We start from the raw sequence: 19,162 nt of genomic DNA, 5'->3' as shown, positions 1-19,162 counted from the left end.
TTAAATGGGGTATGTTTATAGTAACAATAACTTACATTGAATAAGGGTATTTTAAAAAAATTAAAATACAACTACATTCTTCAATTGGAAAGTGGACTACAATTTGGGACAGACGAAAAAGGAAAACAGGACTATCAAAGTGGGACGGAGAGAGAGTATATGGTGTTTGTTAAGCTTGCCCAACTTGCATCATAAAAGTTGTCAATAATGATGATAAAGTCGACAAATGAAGCCGGTACAAAACATAATGGTTTGGTAAAAATCGATCACTTTCTCACGGGATTTGTTCATATTTTATTATTAATGTGAAGATTATGTTGGTAAATAATTTCTAAAAAAAAAATTTTACAAATAATCTATAATCCCAAAATATGTTATGACTTGTAGTAATGATCGGAATCGAAATCACTCGAACTCTTTATAACAATTACTTAAAAAAAAAAAAAGAAGAAAAAAGGCAAATGAAAAAGGAGAAGTGCATCTGGGGCGGGGTTGCATTGGGACAGGGCTACAGTTCACCCATCCAGGCATCTACCCTAATCAGAGTCTGTGCCAATGTGCTTTTTGTCGGTGGGATATGACACTGAGTGTATCGCTTGCTTCCATGATGTGTGAGTTGTACCTAATCCATTTATTCACTCGGCAGACAAGTGTGTTGGTGAGCGTAGTAGCAACATTTTCCTTTTAGCCTTTTGCTTGTGGACGATAATTGATAGCCCTTTGGCAGATGCAAAGACAAGAAAAGGTTCTCTTTACTAACACACGAACAAAGATAAAAAGGTCATGCTTCTTTCCAATAGACTTATCCACCTGTAGCTTGCAATCATTAAGAATTTGTTTTAAATTCCCATCACTGAGCTGGATCTGGGTCCTCCTTATCAAAAAAACTAAAGGATTGAGATTCTTTAGATAGCTAAAGTCATGAATTTTTTTATGAATTAATCTCCTGTGTGCTGACAGCGTGAATACTTTAATCATTGAATGCATGATATACAATTTAAATTTGAATTTAAAATCTAAATTTTGCAAACGTATCGTACATCCAATTGTGATCGTGTATACATTGTCAATATATATAAAATTTACTATATTTTTTGCAAATATACGTTTCTCTCATATTGTTGTGCTCCTAAATTGGCTAAATTACGTACTCCCTCTTAATTGGTTGGTTCAAGTGATCACAAGAAGAAGATCCGATTAGCTATTGATTCAACATCTAAGCCACCATGAGGATTCTTTAGGTAGTTGTTTTGGTTTGCTTATGCTTAACAATATTTTAAAGATTTTTGGATGCTTTTTTTTTATAATGAATTAATTTTCTATACATTGATAGTGTATACACTTTTACTATTGAATGCATAACATATAGTTCGAATTTGAATTTGAAACCTAAATTATATATATATGACAAGCATCCAATCATGATAATGTATACACTGTCATTATACATAAAATCTACTTTTTTATAATGTACATGTTATTTAGATTTCTTATTTTGTATTTTCATTTAGAAAATTTCTTAAAAGGACTTTTCATTTTTGTGCAAAGGCATGCTCTCATTTGAGTTTTATGCAAATGGTAACCTTAAAAAAAAAAATTTATTTTTATTGTATTAATATATAGGATCAATCTTTTCCTACACTCAACGTTAGATGAATGACAATTATGCAAAATTTAAATTTAAAATTTAACTTTTGTACATGTTTTATGGATCCAATGGTGATAGTGTACATACTGTTACTGTATATAAGATTTACTCATATACATAATCCTGTATATCTTAGGTTTCCAGTCTAAATTTTTGCCGCTTTGGGGCATACGATCGTTCGTCAAGTGAGAGAGAATATTGCAAAGGTACTTATAGAACACTCCAGCAGAACAAGCTCAAGTTAACTATTAAAGCCATCATTAGGGAATACAACTACAATTGATAAGAAACACTGATGGTAGGTCAAGAACTATTGTGAAGCCAGTGATCAATTGATAGACAATTTAACACAAGAACACATCAAGATTTAAAGCGCCATTTACAAATACTGCATTCGAATACCACATGTCGATTGTCAAAGAGAGAATATTCCAAACACCATCATATAATGTACAATATTTACCACATGAAAAACATGATACAATTCCAAAAGACACTGACGATTAAAGCAAAAATCAACCAACACATCATTAGGAACAAGACATCACCATTATCACTCTCACGAATTAGCCTGAATAAATATTGCATCCTTTTGACCCGTTTTTCCTCTTTAGTTAGTATGCATTTTCTGCATTTCAAGCACGCCATTAGAACATAGTGCCAATTTATAAAATAATGTAATTAACGTCATCACTATGGTACACAAAATACTATTGATCCGACGTTATTGCCTCCTATTTGAAATGGGAAGACGTGCCATTTCTGTGCACATAGTAAAAGGAAACGGAAATCAGACAATGTTTTAGTGGTCACAATTCAAGTATTCAGAACCTAAATTAAGGAAAATACAAGAAACAATACCTTCAAGATGAAACTTAGACAAAGATGCCAAGAAAGACAAAACTTATTGACAAGAAAGAACAAAAATTCAGAATTCGGAAACTGGCATAAATAAAAAATGTCTTATATAGTGGCTGGTACGCCTATCTTTGACCATTCAGGTTTCAGAATTCATGATACCATTTGTATAAGACTAGTTTGGAATTTGACCAAGGTGAATTATTTTCCTCAATTTAGTTGGTACCTTCTGATATGAACAAGATTAGATTCATAGAAAGCATATCAAGATCAGAACTGGACTAAAAGGCCAAAATAACATGGATACAGTAACAAAAAACCACCAAAAACTGAAATTAGTTTCAGAAAATTCACTACAAGATGCATTTCTGAATGTTTTAAATTTTGCTAAAGAATGTTACAAGAAGCAAATAAAGTGATGTAAAAGCCACCAAAAACTGAAATGAGTTTCAGAAAATTCACTACAAGATGCATTTCTGAATGTTTTAAATTTTGCTAAAGAATGTTACAAGAAGCAAATAAAGTGATGTTGATCCTTGACCTTAAAGACAGATAAAAGTTAAGACAAATGAGTTATAGATGCAGAAGTTATATTTCCTCTGCAGAGAAGCATTGTCAGTTTTACTCAACAATTCAAGTAAACAACATCTGATGGTACCAAATAAGCACCTGAAAGGATTTCAAATCAGACAAGACGAGTGATCAGTTTGGATTTTCCTTGAACAATGCACAAGTTCGTAAAACAACTTTAGAGCACTCCTCGTAATTTAGCGAACTTAGCAATGTACAAAAAAAATAACAAGGTTTCAGTCACTTAAAGAGCAAAAAAGTATAATAGATGACTCAAGAATACTGAACATGTTCAGATTTAAAAGCTACTTTGAACCAACTTTATAAGGTCTACCATAGCAACTACACTTTCTGAATGTTTTAAATTTTGCTAGCACAGTCAGTTTAAGGAAAAAGCTCAAAAAACTGGATTTTTAAGTATGACATTACATTTTTTAACCAAAAGTACACTGAAAATAAGACTCAAACAATTCGAGTAGATTTCTATCTTGTATAGAGTGGGTAGAAGCATAACTATTGACCTTACATAGAAATCGAGCTTACATAGAATCACCCTTACATAAGGAAGACAGAGGGTCATTGGGAATGACAAGAACATTAGCCAAAGACACACTATGGATTAACAAACGTTATCTTATATGAATTTAACTTTTCAATGGTTTGTCAAGATCAACATAGCAATGGAAAGAACTTGAATTCTCACCAAGATCACATTAATCATACTTTGTGGTATTCACGGACAGTAAATATCAATACATTGTCACTTCTAGTAGTTGTCACAAGGTGAAAAAAATTCCATTTCCTTTGCTTCATCAATGGTTTCTTCCCAGTTTTTCAGAATCCTCAACACTTCATATGGGAATAAATTTAAAATGTTACCTTCAAGAAACCAAAATCAAACAAAAGCAACACTTCCTAGTCTATATATTAATCCATTCCACCGAGCTTTTGTTTTTTCATACTTTATATTTCCTTTCCTCTTTAGTTGACAAGAGAACAAGTCTAGACATAAATGCTACTATTTCAGTAGAATACTTTACTAGCTATTAAAACAGCTGATTATCTCAATCCTTGAACCCTAGATGAATTCATTTATTAAACAAGTTTAGTTATATCATTGTATCAGTTGAATGACAGAGGTTGAGGATAGGGATGAGGATATGAACCAAGAACAAGAGTGACAGGAGTTATGTAAAAAGGCTTTTTTTAATGTTATATTACAAACTGTAAATATGCAAAACAAATAACCATAATCTATTCAATAATAGTATATAGCTTTAAGATATTCCCTCCTTAGCTATCAAGATCAACCATCAAATTCATCCATATATTAACATATGTTGCTGTTGCAGAAGATGACCAATTGAAACTCTCCTATCAGCTTAGATATATATGGTAGATATGTCTACGTACTAAAATTAATACTTATTGAGTGGCACAAAATACAAATCTGCCTGCAGCTTAACATAGGTTCTCCCAAGAAAAGAGAAGCAGCAGAAAGAAAGCACTAGTTTAATCAAGCACTTTTTCTACCTTCTAGTAAGGTTTAAAAAAAAAAGGTCTTGCAACTTTGATATTGAATTTGATCATATCAGGAAAAATATCTTCTTTCTTCTTCTTCTTCTTTTTTTATTTTTTTTGGGGCATAGCTCGTGATCCTATTAATTGTAATGTGATACCGTTTGACTCTTGAATTCCACTGATTCAACTTCTATTGAAAATCTTATTAATTTAGCTTCCTGTTGAAAGTGTACTCTTCAAAGTTCTCCTTGCGAATCTCACTATCAGGATTTAGGAAGAAACTGACTTTAGGACTACTAGTTGGGAAACCAAATTCTGTCAACATTTCTCCAATTTGGAAAATGCATTGAACAATTTCAAATGAAAACCAAACAAATCCATTTCAAATATTTTAGGATTCATATTACACCTTTCTATAATCCAGTCCGGAGCTCATGTTAACAAAATGTTGGCCCTGTCGAGACCAGGCCAAGGGCCTGAAACAATTGCTTCAGTACAGCAGAAAGAGACACAGTTTCAAGAGGTCATCCTTAATGGACTAAACCAAATAGGCAGCATCAACTTCACTAAAAGATTACTAAGAAGCTAGGTTGTTCTTGTTGCTCCGCCATTGATAAATCCTTCCGTTTCTCCTATTCTATATCCAGAAATACTCAACATTTGAAGTACATCTAGTCGAACTGCTGACCACCCTTCAGTCGACAGTACTAACACTCATTTATATCATGAAGCAATCATAGCCAAAAACTGCAGTCAGTTGGAGATGGCAATAGTTGCTTAAAAACCTTTCCAGCTGAAACTTCTTACTTGAGAACAAAATTCGACACAAATTATCACAATTTTCGGCTATTTCACTTTTGCACCATAGTTTAAAAAACTCAAGTCTGATGTTTGTTTTTGGATTTAAAAATAAATAAATAAAACTTACATATTCCGTTCTCACTAGAACCCCCAAATTAAGCACATTCCAATCAAGAACGACTTTCTCCTTCAGTTAAATCACGATTAGAAATATAATCCAAAGCCCTTTATTAACATTACACTACTGCAAATAATGCGCAAATTTTAGTACAAAATCCACGAAAAGAAAGCAGAATTTGCGCTAACAAGGAATTCACACTTTACCGTCACTCTGATATCATAAATGCTGTTCTCTGTGGCAGCTCTAGCACTGATTGTGCTGAAAGATGAAGACTTTAACAGAAACCCTGAAAGATTAAGAGATGGAAGAGAAAACCCATGTCGGAAAAAAGCTGATTTTGATGATCCAAAGTTGGTTCAGAGTTTGAAGTGCATTTCAGAGTCTGTATAGGGGCCGAATAAACTGACGAAAATGCCAATGAAGCCATCAATTTCACACAAAAAGACAGCTGAATTTTGAACAGGAATCAGAAGCAACAGTGCTATTGCAACTTTGCAAGTATACAAACACGTGGGGGTGTGCACAGCAACAGAAGGTGGAGTTTAGAGTGGAAGATGATGATCCACGTGGCAGTTTTGTGTGCCTTTCCACTTTTTGGTCTTTGAGTCCTTCACTTATTAAGCAATTTTATCTTTTCCACAATATTAAATCTTTTTTCCATTATTAGCCTATCTAATAGCACATCCAAGGCACTATTGAAAAATCAACATGTGGCGTGATGCCAAAACTTTGGGAAAACGCCAGTTGTCATTTTCAAACTTCGGACCTAGACACGTTTTGTTCTTAAACACATTTGGTATCTAAACTATGAAATTTTTGTCAATTTCATCCTCAAACGAAAAATTAATGAAAAAATCCCAGTTTTCATCTTCAAAATTTGGGCCATGAACATATTTCTTCCTCAAACAACTGCATTCAAGTCAATTGCAACGAATGAAAGTTAGAATCAACGACATAGCCGAAACACATAATTTGAGGGAGAAATGTGTCCAAAGCCTAAAATTTGGGAATAATTAATTAATTTTCCATTTGAGAATGAAATTAGTCAAAAAGTTTCAGGATGAAATATGTCTATAACCAAAAATTTATGGATGAAAATTGGTATCTTGCCCCAAAACTTCCCAAGGGCATGCACGATTACGATGGCTAAAATGATCAACTGTATCTTTGGGCCAAACATATGAAGAACTGAAATTGCTTCAAAGTAGGAAGGCATTGATATAAAAAAGATTAGGTGATTTCAAGGTCTTCAGTTCGGCTTTTAAGTCTATCTTATTTTTTTCTTTGTCATCATTATAAGGTTTGGAATATCATTAGAACTAAAAATTAAAAAATAATAATAAAAAAATAAAAAAAGATATAAAAGTTGAATTAGCTTCCATCATTGCGTACCAATTTTTGGCATGGAGAAGAGATGGATTTTTTTTCCCTACAAATTGTCATTCCTTAGCAAGGTACAGACTGAATTAGGGTTGCAAATGAATAGATCTTAATCGAGCTTAAAAAATAAAAAATAATTAATTTTTAAAAATAAATAAAATAGTAATTTTTTCTTAACAAATAATAAACTAAGTTTCTTAACAAATAATATAATAAAAAATATATATATGTATATATATATAATCGAACGGCTCACGAGTTGATAAACTAAATTTCTCTAACTCAAGTTCGAGCTTGAACTCGACTTAGTCGGCTCGAACTTGACTCGAATTCGATGTTGATTGAGTTTGAATCGATCTTTGATTGAACATGTTCACGAGCGGTGGTTTCAGTTGTTTATAGCTCTAGGCTAAACATCCTCAGGAAACGACCACACCAGGAAACGACTACACCAGGGAATGGAATACCGGAAGATGAAGCACGCAGAAGTCGTAAGCAATGCTGGTGATTGAATAAACAATTGAGATTTCCTTTACATTACAGTAAATTCAAATCAATGTGTGATGTCCATCTTTATTCTCACAAGTACTTTAATTATTAATCGTATCAGTTCCATATTGATTAGTATTTCTCGCCTTTCCAGCTGAGCTGTTGGCTTCTGTTTGTTTCATTATTTGTTGGGTAATCACTAGACGTTTGAATCTTTTGGTTTCTTAAAATTTTCCCGAAAACATTTGCAGATTTAATATTATGATAGCTAATATCTGCAAAACTTTTCAAGCCTACGCGGTTTAACCAAAAACAAATAGTTCCTTTCAAGAGATTCAAAAACTATTTGATTCAAATAGAGTACTTGATAGAACTCAATCATATTTGTTTGTCATACGTAACCTATACCTTCATATAAAATACATCTCCTTCCGTGCCTTGCGGGGCCTGTGATGCAACCGTGTGGGGACTTTAATATAGTCATACAGTTGAGTAACCAAATCACCAAAACGTAATAATAATAATAATAATTATTATTATTTTTATTATTAATTAATTAATAAAAGTACTTATTGTATTTTGGTTCAAGGTAGTAAAAGGTCAACTAAATTCTCATGGTTCAAGGAGATTATTCATGTGGAGTAGTGACTTATGTTATAACTATTTGATACTCTTTAATGCAATGTTTACTCTTTAAGAGTAACTGCATTAAGCCAAATTGCAAACGAAATTACAATGGCCTATGATATTTCCTCAACACCTTTTTAAATTTCATAGCAAATTTCTTTTAAAGTGACCATGATATCCTTGAATTGTCAAAGATTTGATTCACTTATATAAGGGTGAATTTGTTGTGGCTTGGTATAATTAATTCTTCCATTCTAAAGTGACTAATCGTTACCCATACCCATTATGTATGAAATAAAGTTTTTTTTTTCTTTTTAATAAAAATTTTGGGTTGGTTTGGTTTCAATCACCACCATAGATCAAGACATATGCACTCAAAACTATAGATCACTTACAGGAATTATTCCACATCGTTCACCAACATAGTTTTCATATCAATAACGAAATTCGAACACATGATCTTTTATAAGAAAATTATCCATTCTTACCGACCCATTGTAGTTTAAGTAACCGGAGTTTTGAATTTTGGTGCATGTTTTACGACACTTTTCCTAAATGAACTTTTAGTTCCAAACGGCAAATTTGAGCTGCTAGCATAATAACCAAACAAAAGGACTTTTTCTTTTCCTTTTTTTTTTTCTTTTTCCCTTTCTCTTTCATTCACTAAATTCAGTTTGTTTGTTGCCTTTTCACATTTATTTAGGTGTGTTTCTTTAGAGGAAAAGAAGAGTGATGTACGTAATGGTTTTCAGACAGGGATACTTGCAACAACTTACATCACAGACAAGTTGGCAATCTTGAGACTTGACCTATTAAAAAAAAAATATCTTGAGCCTTGACTAGTGAACTGCTGATAATTTTACCATTTATTTTGGGCACTAAAAGATAATTTTACCACTTATTTTGGGCACAAAAAGATATTTGCCATCTCAAATAATGGTACAAAACTCCCTCTTCATGGCCGTTGCAGGCAGCAGCAAGAGACTCAAAAACTACTTCATTAGAATAAAGTACTTGTCAGAACTCAATTTTTGGATTTTCTTAGTTATACTATTCTTATACCTTCATATAAAGTACATCTACATCGGTGCCAAGCTTGCCTTGATGCAGCCATGTGGGGACTTAAATATCGACATACAGTTTTTTTTTTTAAAACCAAAACAGAAATAATTAAAAACAAAATCAAATCAGAAAATACTTATTGAATCTTGGTTCAAGAAACTATTGTCTTAGATTAAGGAAATTAATCTCAATTATGGAACACTGACTAATGATTCTGTGACGCCCTGCAATCAAAATTGTTGATGTAGTCAATTGACTCAAACCTTGAGTGTTCATTCAACGTGTAATTGTTACACATCTCAACTTGTAAACAAAGTTGGATTCTTCCATTATGCACCAACTACCGCGTGAAGAAATGAAATAAACTTCTAGTGGCAAGCTGTAAATTTGAGTCCTAGATTCCCTTAGGATTTTTTTTAATATTTTTTTGTCTTGCATATATGAGCCACCAAGATTTTGAAAACCAAAGGGGTTTTTTTTGTTTTTTTCCTCTCTCTCTTTCATTCAATAAATTTATTAAGTTCTTTTTTTTTTTTTTTGTTTCGTAGTCAATTTTTGGTGTTCTCGTTTGAGGGGAGGAAGTGTGATTTGTGTAGTGATTGACAAAGACGCAAAGGCACCAAGTGGTGATACATGTTAAAACTCACATGTCAAGAAAAGGGGACTACCTTGAGACATTGAGCAGTGAACTTTAGTAACTTCGTTTAAGTATTTTAGCCAAATAATTTATGTCCAATACATACGTCAGTTATATGTTTGTTAATGTGCAGTGATTTTGGTAACAGTAAATAGAATTAAGAATCCTAGTTTTATGATCATCATGCTTCTTTTTTCTTTACGGATTCGTGCACTGTAGGAAATTCAAGTGGAGGAGGATCTACTCCTTGCAAATATCAGGTTACTAAGAATATATCATCTGGTTCAACGTTATCCAAGTTTTTACCATTTAGTAGTTGAAAATATTATTGTTTACCAAGTAACTAATAATGTCCAATCTCCGGTTGATCATGAATTTTAGGTCCCGTTTGGACAGCCATTTTCTGCCGAAAAATTGCATCGCTTCCGTGATCATATTTCTTTATTACTTTATTTTCTCACATATATCAAATCGTTTTCAAATAGGTTCCACAAATGGCTCAAAATACAATTGTCCCTGTCTCAAATAAAGGGTTCAAATTTCACTCTTGATAACCTTTGCAGGCAGCAAGTTTTGCTGATCATGTTACACTGATCAGTTGGATATGTATTTGCTGAGACAATTAATTCTCCCCTAAGTATGAATGTCCCTTTTGCAGGCAAGAAAGGGATTTCGTTGGCAACTATTTTTGGAACCTCTTGTTTGTTTGATGTGTTAAGGTTTGATGCCTAGCTCACAAATTTGAAACTAGTACTAAATAATGATAGGGGCAGTCCGAGGATTCATTCAAGTTAAAGAGTTCTAGATTATTTACCATTTCTTCACTTTTTTTTTTTTAAAAAAAAAAGAAGAGAATTTTTAATAAAGAGTTGTTACTAATACAAGAAGATAAAAAAAAAATCCTTTGAGAATGATGTATATTTTTGTTAGACACGTGAAAACAAAAATAAAAATGATGAGCACGAATATATGACCAGTGACCAGTGAGATATAGACAAGGATTAAATCCACTTGCATTATTTTATAAGTCTTGCCAGACAATTTGCATGTCCAAATTTCAACTAGTTTGCATTGAAACCTTTTTGATTCCTCGACTATAGACGATACAGGGTATAAAACCATATCAACAGCTGTCCCAAAATGTTTAGTTGACTTTAGCAAGTCAACACTTGCCCTTACAGGAAATCCAAATTTCCTACTTTTCCTTTATGAGTTCAGATTCAGATCCATGATCTCTCATTGAAAGCCTGAATCTCCAAAATGTGTCCCTCAGAGACTCAAGAGCTCAATCCAAAGACACCGAATAGCAATATTGATGAGTCAGGACAGCCCTTAGCTGCAGCCTCAGAAGATCAAGAAAATGAAAAAGAGGAGGAGCCCTCCAACTCAAACTTGGTGAAAACTCATTCAATAAAATCTGTGATTCTTGAACCAATTGAATGGCTTCAGATGCTCTCGTCAAGACTGGATTCAACCTTTGTTCTTGGCGTTATTCTTGTCTATGGTCTAAGCCAAGGCTTCTCTGGATCTTTCTTCAAAGTAGTCTCAGATTACTATTGGAAAGATGTCCAAAAGGTACAGCCCTCGGCAGTGCAGCTATTCATAAGCTTATACTCCATTCCGTGGGTGATGAAGCCCATTTGGGGACTACTCACAGATGTTTTCCCTGTCAAAGGTTACAAAAGAAGACCATATTTTGTACTTGCTGGTGTTATAGGGGCTATTTCAGCACTGTTTTTGGCTTTGAGTGGTAATTTGGCAGTTGCATTGGCTTTGGGATTTCTGATTGGAATAACAACTGGGGTAGCCATTGCAGATGTGACCATTGATGCCTGTATTGCAAGAAAAAGCATAGAAATCAAATCATTGGCTCCTGATATGCAAAGCCTTTGTGGGTTTTGTTCCTCAGTTGGTGCACTTATTGGGTACTCCTCAAGTGGTTTCTTTGTTCACCATCTCGGAGCTCAGGCTAGTCCTTTTATTTTCTGCATTTATTGCTCTAAACCAAATAGTAACTCTTTTTTTTTTTTTTTTTTGGTTTTAGAAAGCAATTTTGCTAATGATTTACAGATTTCAATAAGCAATTTATACCACTCTCCACTGCATTTTGCAGGGGTCGCTTGGGCTTTTGGCAATACCACCGGCTGCATTGATTGCACTTGGGTTTGTGATCAATGAGTTGAAAACTGCAGATGACATCCAATTTGAGAAGAAAAAGGTGAGTAAAATAGAAAATAAGTAAAAATAATAACCAATGCGTGATTAGCTAGCTCCATTCTTGTATATTTCTTGACAATTATCATATTATTCTGCAATATTAGATGCTAGACTAAGCTAGGAAATCATCCCTCTTCATCAAGCAGTAATTCAAATAAATCAGAGTAATTTTTCTGAGATTTATCCTAAGGTCAAATCAGGAGCTAGGATGCTAATTAAGAAAAATAACAGTGATAAAATCATATTTTAATTATGTCTTTTAGAGAATTTCATCTGAATTTTAGACAATTACCATCTTAATCACGTTCGAAGGGGATAATTTTTTTTTGTCTTTTCTGAAACTGAGTAGAATTATTTAGGGGGTTTTTTTTTGGAACGGTTTTCTTATAATCTATTAAAATATTAAACTGCTTAGCAGGTTAAATCCAGGTAGCAAGTAACTCGGGAAGTGATATATTGAACCGGTTGTAGTCAATCCAATAAAGGGCGGCTATATTTTAATCAATAGACTAGGGCAATGTAAGAGCTGTCCAAAGAGGAAAACTTCAAAAAGTGAGATGATTTGGGTATTAGGATTGAAGATCGTAGAAGGAAAACTGGCCCCTTAAACAAGTTGATAAATTAGGAAATTTTGATGAAATAATGAAATACATAATGGGGAAAACATACATAAACAACTTTTTTCTTAGGTCCTCGAGCATTAATACAATAATATTAACTAGTTACATGTACGGTTCAGATTTTGATGCCATAGCAAATTTTGTCAAGTATGAGACTACAAATCTCAATTAAAAAATTATGAATTGTGATGGTATTTGATTTGACTGGATATGAGTATGTATGATATATCCGGAGTTGGTCTAGTGATTCAGATTGACATTCAGAAATTAAAATTTTGAAATTCTAATTTTCTGTCTCCTCTCCATTCTTAAATTCCAACCCCATTCGATTTGAAAAAATTGAAAAAAAAAAAAGTATGAGACATCAGCCACAAAATTATTTCGGTATTAAAATTTAAATTTTAACAATATTACTAGCCTTGCTTATATGAAACCAAAATATCAAGGCAAATCTTGTGATAGTGAAGCATGGTTTCAAAATTAGTTTCTTGAATTTATATTTGATAAATTTTAAAAATGATGAGTCCGAATTTTTGGCCTATGAGATGTACAATTACAGCTTGCTTTAAATTCTCTGACTTGCAAGAAATTTGCAGAATAATTCCTTGCCTTTAGTTTTTGACAGGTCAAATGTCCACCCCATGTTGACAAATTGTGGCTGGACGCTTGATCTTGCAATAGTGCGAAAAACGATGCAACTCGATAAGCACTTGTAAACAGTTTAAAAAAAAAAAAACTGTTTAATCAATTGAAAAAAGAAAAAGAAAGTGTTAATTAAATTGACACTAATTCCAACAGGACCTTAAAGACATTTTGGCCTGAATCCTGATTGATGACTCCTTTTTTTTTTTTTTCTTCTTTTTTAATTTATTCATTCATGAAACCAGTCATACTGCCCGATGCGGTCAAAGTAAGCTAAGAGTTTAGCGCCCCCATCAAGGTGAAGTGCCCGTCAGGGTTAAGTGGCTTATACGCCACATTTCCCCTTATAAATATAATTAGGGATGAGCAGCACTTTACCCCTTTAAATTTATTTTTATTGACGCTTTGTCCGTTTGACTAAGGGTCAAATTTTTTTATTATTTCTTCCATCTCACAAAAGGTGGTATTATACACAAATAATTTTAAATTTGAATCAATGAGCGAATCGAATAAGCTTTTAATTCATGATTCAATCTAGAGTCAGAGATTTTAATTTCTTAATATATTTTTAGCATTAAATACAAAACAAAGAAAAAAAAAAGAGAAGGAGTTAGTTTAAAAGGTCATTTTTTTAATCGATTTTAATTGGTTCTTGACTGGATTTAATCGGTTCAATCGACTTTCAGATTTAATAGAAAACTAGTGATATGGTGAGTTCACAATTTGATCGTTTGAACAAACTTTTAGTTCTCAAAACATTGGTTGTAGGTTTGAACTTTGATCTCATGCTCGAAAGAAGCCAAAATATGCAAGATTTAACCACATATTGCTTTATGTGATAAAAACAAAGGAAAATTTTTCCTAGTTGTTTTGAGAGAGTTGTAGCTATTGATGAAATTTTTCTCAAATGAAAAAGTTCCCTTCCTAAACTTAATTTTGATTTCAACAGAGGTTTGTCAAAATTCAAAATTACAAAAGAATTGCTCATGCAATATTTCTTAATCCAAAAACTTTATGATTTACCCATCCCAACATTTGAAGCCAATCTACTTCAAAACATACTGGGATTTACAATAAAAATTTCTTAATATCCTTAACCAATAATTACAAGGCCACTAGAGGGACCGTTTTAAGAAAATAAGGTCTCTGCAAAATGATCTACATTTGCATGTCTATATAATTACTTCTGCTTGTTCAATGCAATGCAGGCAATTGAGAATTTGGGAACAGCAGTGAAAGGCATGTGCAAGACAATCCAGTGCCCAGATGTATGGAAGCCATCGCTATACATGTACTTATCTATAGCTTTGAGCATAAGTACTCATGAAGGCCAATTCTATTGGTATACAGATCCCAAAGCTGGTCCAGCATTCTCTCAGGTCATCTTTATACATCCTATTTGAAGAAAAGGCTTTTAGCTTTGCACTTTTATTTGGAAAAACATTAGTAAGTTATGATGGCAACTTTTTCTCCATAACAATTCCTAAATTTAACTCTAAAGAATTCCAGAATCGAAAGTATACACCCTGAACTTGTCAATTTCTCACTGTTTAGGAGTTTTTTTTTTTGCCAAAATAACACTCTTTGCTAAAAAATATTTCCAATGTGATTCACTTTCAAATTTTATTCCCATAATGATATTATTGTTTTCATCTAGTTATCTTGATTGCCATGTAAGATAACAAGAAAGGAAAATTTTAATCTAGTTTATAGTTTCCAACATGAACTAAAATTTTAAATTTTTTTATTACAGAGGCACAAGAAGATTGCATAACTTTTATAATTTCCTTATAATTATCTAAAATAAATTCTACCATTATTGACCTTGCTATTATTGGTCTCTAAATTTTTTTAAATGTATCAAACCTATTGCATATATTTTTTTCAAAAAATAAATTTTAAAAATACAAAAATTGCAAAAAAAATGGCAACGAAAATTGTAAGCAATTACAAAAACTTCAAAGCTATCATATTTGTTTGTGTTATCCTTCCTACTCTTTGAAAAGACAAGAGAATAATCTTCATTTGCCTTAAGATTATCGACTCGAGAAGCATATTTTTTAGATGCTGTTAATATAAATATTGGCTTCTTAGATTATGTTTGACACGGGAAAGATAACGAAAGAAAAAAATGCGGGAAGGTTTAGAGAGAAAATTGGAGAAGATATTAGATGAGAAAGAGAAATGGAGGGTATCTTTATTTCCATCCTGGCACATATGTAGCTTAAGTGGCAATAAAAGATCATAAAGATAATAAATTTTAAAATTAAATTACTTTGAGTATATGTTTAGGAAGAAGAATTATTTTGACAATAAAGTCCACTGTTGAGTATCTAGACCTCTATAATATGTCATTTCAGTATAGCTAGTTAGCAGTTAGGTGCCAACTCTTGAGCTCAAAATTGTGAATATTGGTGAGACAATGATATCATTGAAGTCAAGCACTTAAAATAAATAAATAATGATTGCCTCTAAAATTTTCAAAATTTCACTTTTCCCCTTAGATTTTCCCCCAAGTAGATAATTCTCTGTTATCAGTTCTATGAAAGGATGTGTTGGACCTATTTCAAGTTTAAAATGTGTGTCTATATAGGTATGTAGGCATAAACTGGAATTGCAAACATCTGAATCCTTTTTGCAAAGAAATCATTGACATTGATGCTAAATAAGTTATGTAGGATTTTTTCTTTCAATTTCACTTTTCAAAACAATAACTTAAAATCATAAAACTTAATTGAAAGATTACTGCAACCCCATTGGCTCTCAGTCTGGCGCTTCACCGTTGAGTGAAACACCCCAAGTTTTGCCCACACTGAAAATATGCCCGTAGTTTGGCTCCTGAACTCACATTTCCTCCTGTTTTGCAGGAATTTGTAGGTATTATCTATGCAATTGGTGCATTGGCATCCATTGTTGGGGTTCTAATATATCACAAAACCCTTAAAGATTATCCATTTAGAAGTTTGCTCTTTTTTGCGCAGCTCCTGTATGCAACTTCAGGAATGCTTGATCTTGTTTTCGTGCTTCGTTGGAATTTAGCTCTTGGAATTCCAGATTACTTCTTCGTAATCATGGAAGAATGCGTCTCAAGAATCATCAGTAGAATTAGATGGATGCCAATGATGGTATTGAGTAGCAGATTATGTCCTATAGGCATTGAGGGCACATTTTTTGCATTGTTAATGTGCATTGATAGCCTTGGTTCACTTACTTCCAAATCTGCTGGAGGGATGGTTCTCCATCTATTTCATGTCACCAGAACTAATTTCAAGAATTTGTGGGTAACACTTCTCATCAGAAATCTTCTCAGATTTGGTACATTGGCTTTGATATTTCTTGTTCCAAATGCTGATCATTCAAGTCTTGTAGTTCCATCTGATATATTGAAAAAGACTACCAACAACAGCTCTAGGAGGGATGACGACAATCTACAACTTGTACCGTTGAATGAGAAATTAGAGGTTTGAGTTTTGTTCGAGACAAACAAATGATAGATGTAATATTCTTTTTGATGAAAAATATTCTTGAGATTCTCACACCTGTATATGCTATTTATCGAATCATTAATATATTCAAATGTTAACCACACACAAAATGTTTAATTTTGTTATTTCCTCTATCACATTGGCTCAATATGATCATGTACGTGCTAAATTGTTCTTGTAAATAATGAAAACATTATATCTATTTGACCAAGTTTGCTTTTCTCATCATGCTTTTTTTGATATAAAAGCAATGCTGTCCCCAGTTTGCAAAACCTTTTTCTAGTGCAAGCCCCTTACTTTTCTCCTTCCTCCCTTTAAGGCTTGAAATCTCCCATCAGGTCAAAAAAAAAAATTAGTGATGTTAAGAAGAAAAGAGTTTGGGGGGAATGTTTTTTGTATTTCACGTGCAAATGTTACAATGATACAAGACCTATATATAGGCTTACAATAAGATAAAATACAACAAATCTAAACACAAATCAATAAGATAAAATACAACAAATCTAAACAATCTTTTAGATAATTAATTGGTATACATAAAAAACAAGATATCAGTGACTAACAATCAACACTAATCAACACCCAACACCTAAGAACTAATGACTCACTCCAATTCGTCCCCTCAAGTTGTGTATAGATATCATACATGCCCAACTTGTCAAGTGAGTTGTGGAAGCTTTTAGCTGGCATAGCTTTCGTGAATATCAGTCAGTTGATCTTCATTTCATGAATGGGAATTGTATTGCCCTTTTTTGAAGATTTTGTTTAATAAAGTGCCGATACATTTCAACATGTTTGATGCGATTATGTTAAATGGAATTATAACTGATATTGATAGCTGTCCTATTATTAATTTCTGACTTTGGAGTAAAGCCAATATTGGTCATTAGCCCCTTAAGTCATATAGAAGTTCACAAATACCCTTAGCCATTCCTTTAAACTCAGCATTCGCATTGGACAATGCCATCACCATTTATCTCTTACTCCTCCAAATAACTAAATTACCGCCAACAAAGGTGAAATAGCCTAAAGTCGATTTTTGATCGATAGTGTTTCCCACCCAATTAGTATCAATGTAATCAACAATATTGAGATAGTCTTCTAGAAAATAAAATGCCTTTACCAGATGAATCCTTCAAGTATTGAAAGATTTGCATTACAACTTCCATATACCAATTACTAGGAGAATGAATGAATCAGTTAACAATACTAACAATATATGCTTGTAGAAGGCCTAGGGTCATCGCGAAGCAAATCCTTGGTACGCGGGGGACCCTATCGACACTAGCCGCGTCGAGGAGGTGGTTGAATAGGACTTGACAGGGCAAACATATATTCACCAAGGACACGCTCCACAACCCCTATTTTCTCTAAGCAACTTAAATCCAAGAGCTCCATCGGACAAGCTAAGTGCAAATAATGGTGAGCCAAATCCAAAACACCCAGATTAACCACCAAATGATTAATATAGGAACCCAATATAAGAGGTTTGTTCTTCTTAGGCAGAACCAACTTGAATTGTGTGGCCAACCAGCACCTGACATTAACCCTAATGTTATTTAACATGCACCACAAAAAGAAATACTCGAGTTTGGCCATAATGCCTGAACTGTCTTTCCTACCCAAGAAGCTATAAGTGAAAAAACGCTGAATATATCGCCAAGCGAGGAATTTAAGGAAAAGCTCTTAGATTGGTTCGGGTCATATCGCTCCCTATCAACAGATAACTCCACCATAAACCTACATGTGTCGAGAAGAAGGACTCGACATAGTCCTAAGCACTATCAATATACTCCTTCGTCTCAAATTGGGCTCTATTGATGAAACCAAAAGCAAGATTGAACTCGGTAATCGACTGCCTAAACTCCCTACCCAACAGTCGATATCTAATCACATTGGAGGTGTTGATAGTGAATTCATTAGATAATTCAAACTCGAATGTGGCGTAGAACTCCCTAGTCAACTCAACAAATGCGGGACAACGAATTCGAGTATGGTTACTCCACTCAATAATCGTAAATAACTTATCCACCTTATTGGCAATTTGTAAAATTTCTAGTGTAGGTTGGTCGATGTACTTACCAGCAATTATGCACCTCTCACAACAATTGGCATATCAACATTTATCCTCCTCCTTAGTAAAATTCAAGTTTTCTCCAAAGTGAGTTGGTGACTCTATATGTATCCCTCTATTCTGACCTAACTGAGACTTTTGCCCTGAAGTAGAGACAATAGAAGGCTTAGTCTTCTTAATGGTGGGTTGTGGTGATGAAGTGTTAGTCTTTTTCTTAGTGGTGGGCTTTTTCTTAGCCATTGTCATCCTTAATCAGTCTAGAAGGTGAACAATCGACTAACGAATCAATTAATCAGCACAACAGATTCGACAAATCACCCAAACCAGAATTTCAACAATGAACCAAATTTTTCACCAAATAAAATTACCAATCAGATTACAATAAGGACAATTTCACCCCAAAAAAATAA

At 33.3% G+C, this 19,162-nt stretch overlaps 1 protein-coding gene and 1 long non-coding RNA gene across 2 annotated transcripts; one reads left to right on the top strand and one right to left on the bottom strand.

Moving 5' to 3' along the window:
* Positions 1-1,991: 1,991 nt before the first annotated feature.
* On the bottom strand, positions 1,992-6,033 carry LOC113779184. The gene is made up of 2 exons (XR_003469451.1): positions 5,723-6,033; positions 1,992-2,276 (listed from the first exon to the last, which is right to left on the bottom strand). It is a non-coding gene; the product is annotated as an uncharacterized LOC113779184 (long non-coding RNA).
* A 4,938-nt stretch (positions 6,034-10,971) lies between these two features.
* On the top strand, positions 10,972-16,681 carry LOC113781525 (probable folate-biopterin transporter 6). The gene is made up of 4 exons (XM_027327477.1): positions 10,972-11,682; positions 11,828-11,932; positions 14,402-14,572; positions 16,061-16,681. Exons 1-4 carry the CDS (start codon positions 10,975-10,977, stop codon positions 16,658-16,660), a joined length of 1,584 nt encoding a protein of 527 aa, XP_027183278.1. The 5' UTR covers positions 10,972-10,974; the 3' UTR covers positions 16,661-16,681.
* Positions 16,682-19,162: the final 2,481 nt, after the last annotated feature.

This window comes from Coffea eugenioides, chromosome 8 (assembly GCF_003713205.1).
Source record: "Coffea eugenioides isolate CCC68of chromosome 8, Ceug_1.0, whole genome shotgun sequence".
Taxonomy (NCBI): Eukaryota; Viridiplantae; Streptophyta; class Magnoliopsida; order Gentianales; family Rubiaceae; genus Coffea; species Coffea eugenioides.
Note: the sequence above shows the minus strand (reverse complement) of the source record. Positions and strands in the feature narration are given on the sequence as shown.

Coding starts and splice junctions, on each gene's coding strand:
- LOC113781525 (XM_027327477.1), top strand. CDS start 10,975: ATGTGTCCCTCAGAGACTCAAGAGCTCAATCCAAAGACACCGAATAGC. Junction 11,683..11,827: donor TTCACCATCTCGGAGCTCAG/GCTAGTCCTTTT, acceptor TGCATTTTGCAG/GGGTCGCTTGGGCTTTTGGC. Junction 11,933..14,401: donor TCCAATTTGAGAAGAAAAAG/GTGAGTAAAATA, acceptor AATGCAATGCAG/GCAATTGAGAATTTGGGAAC.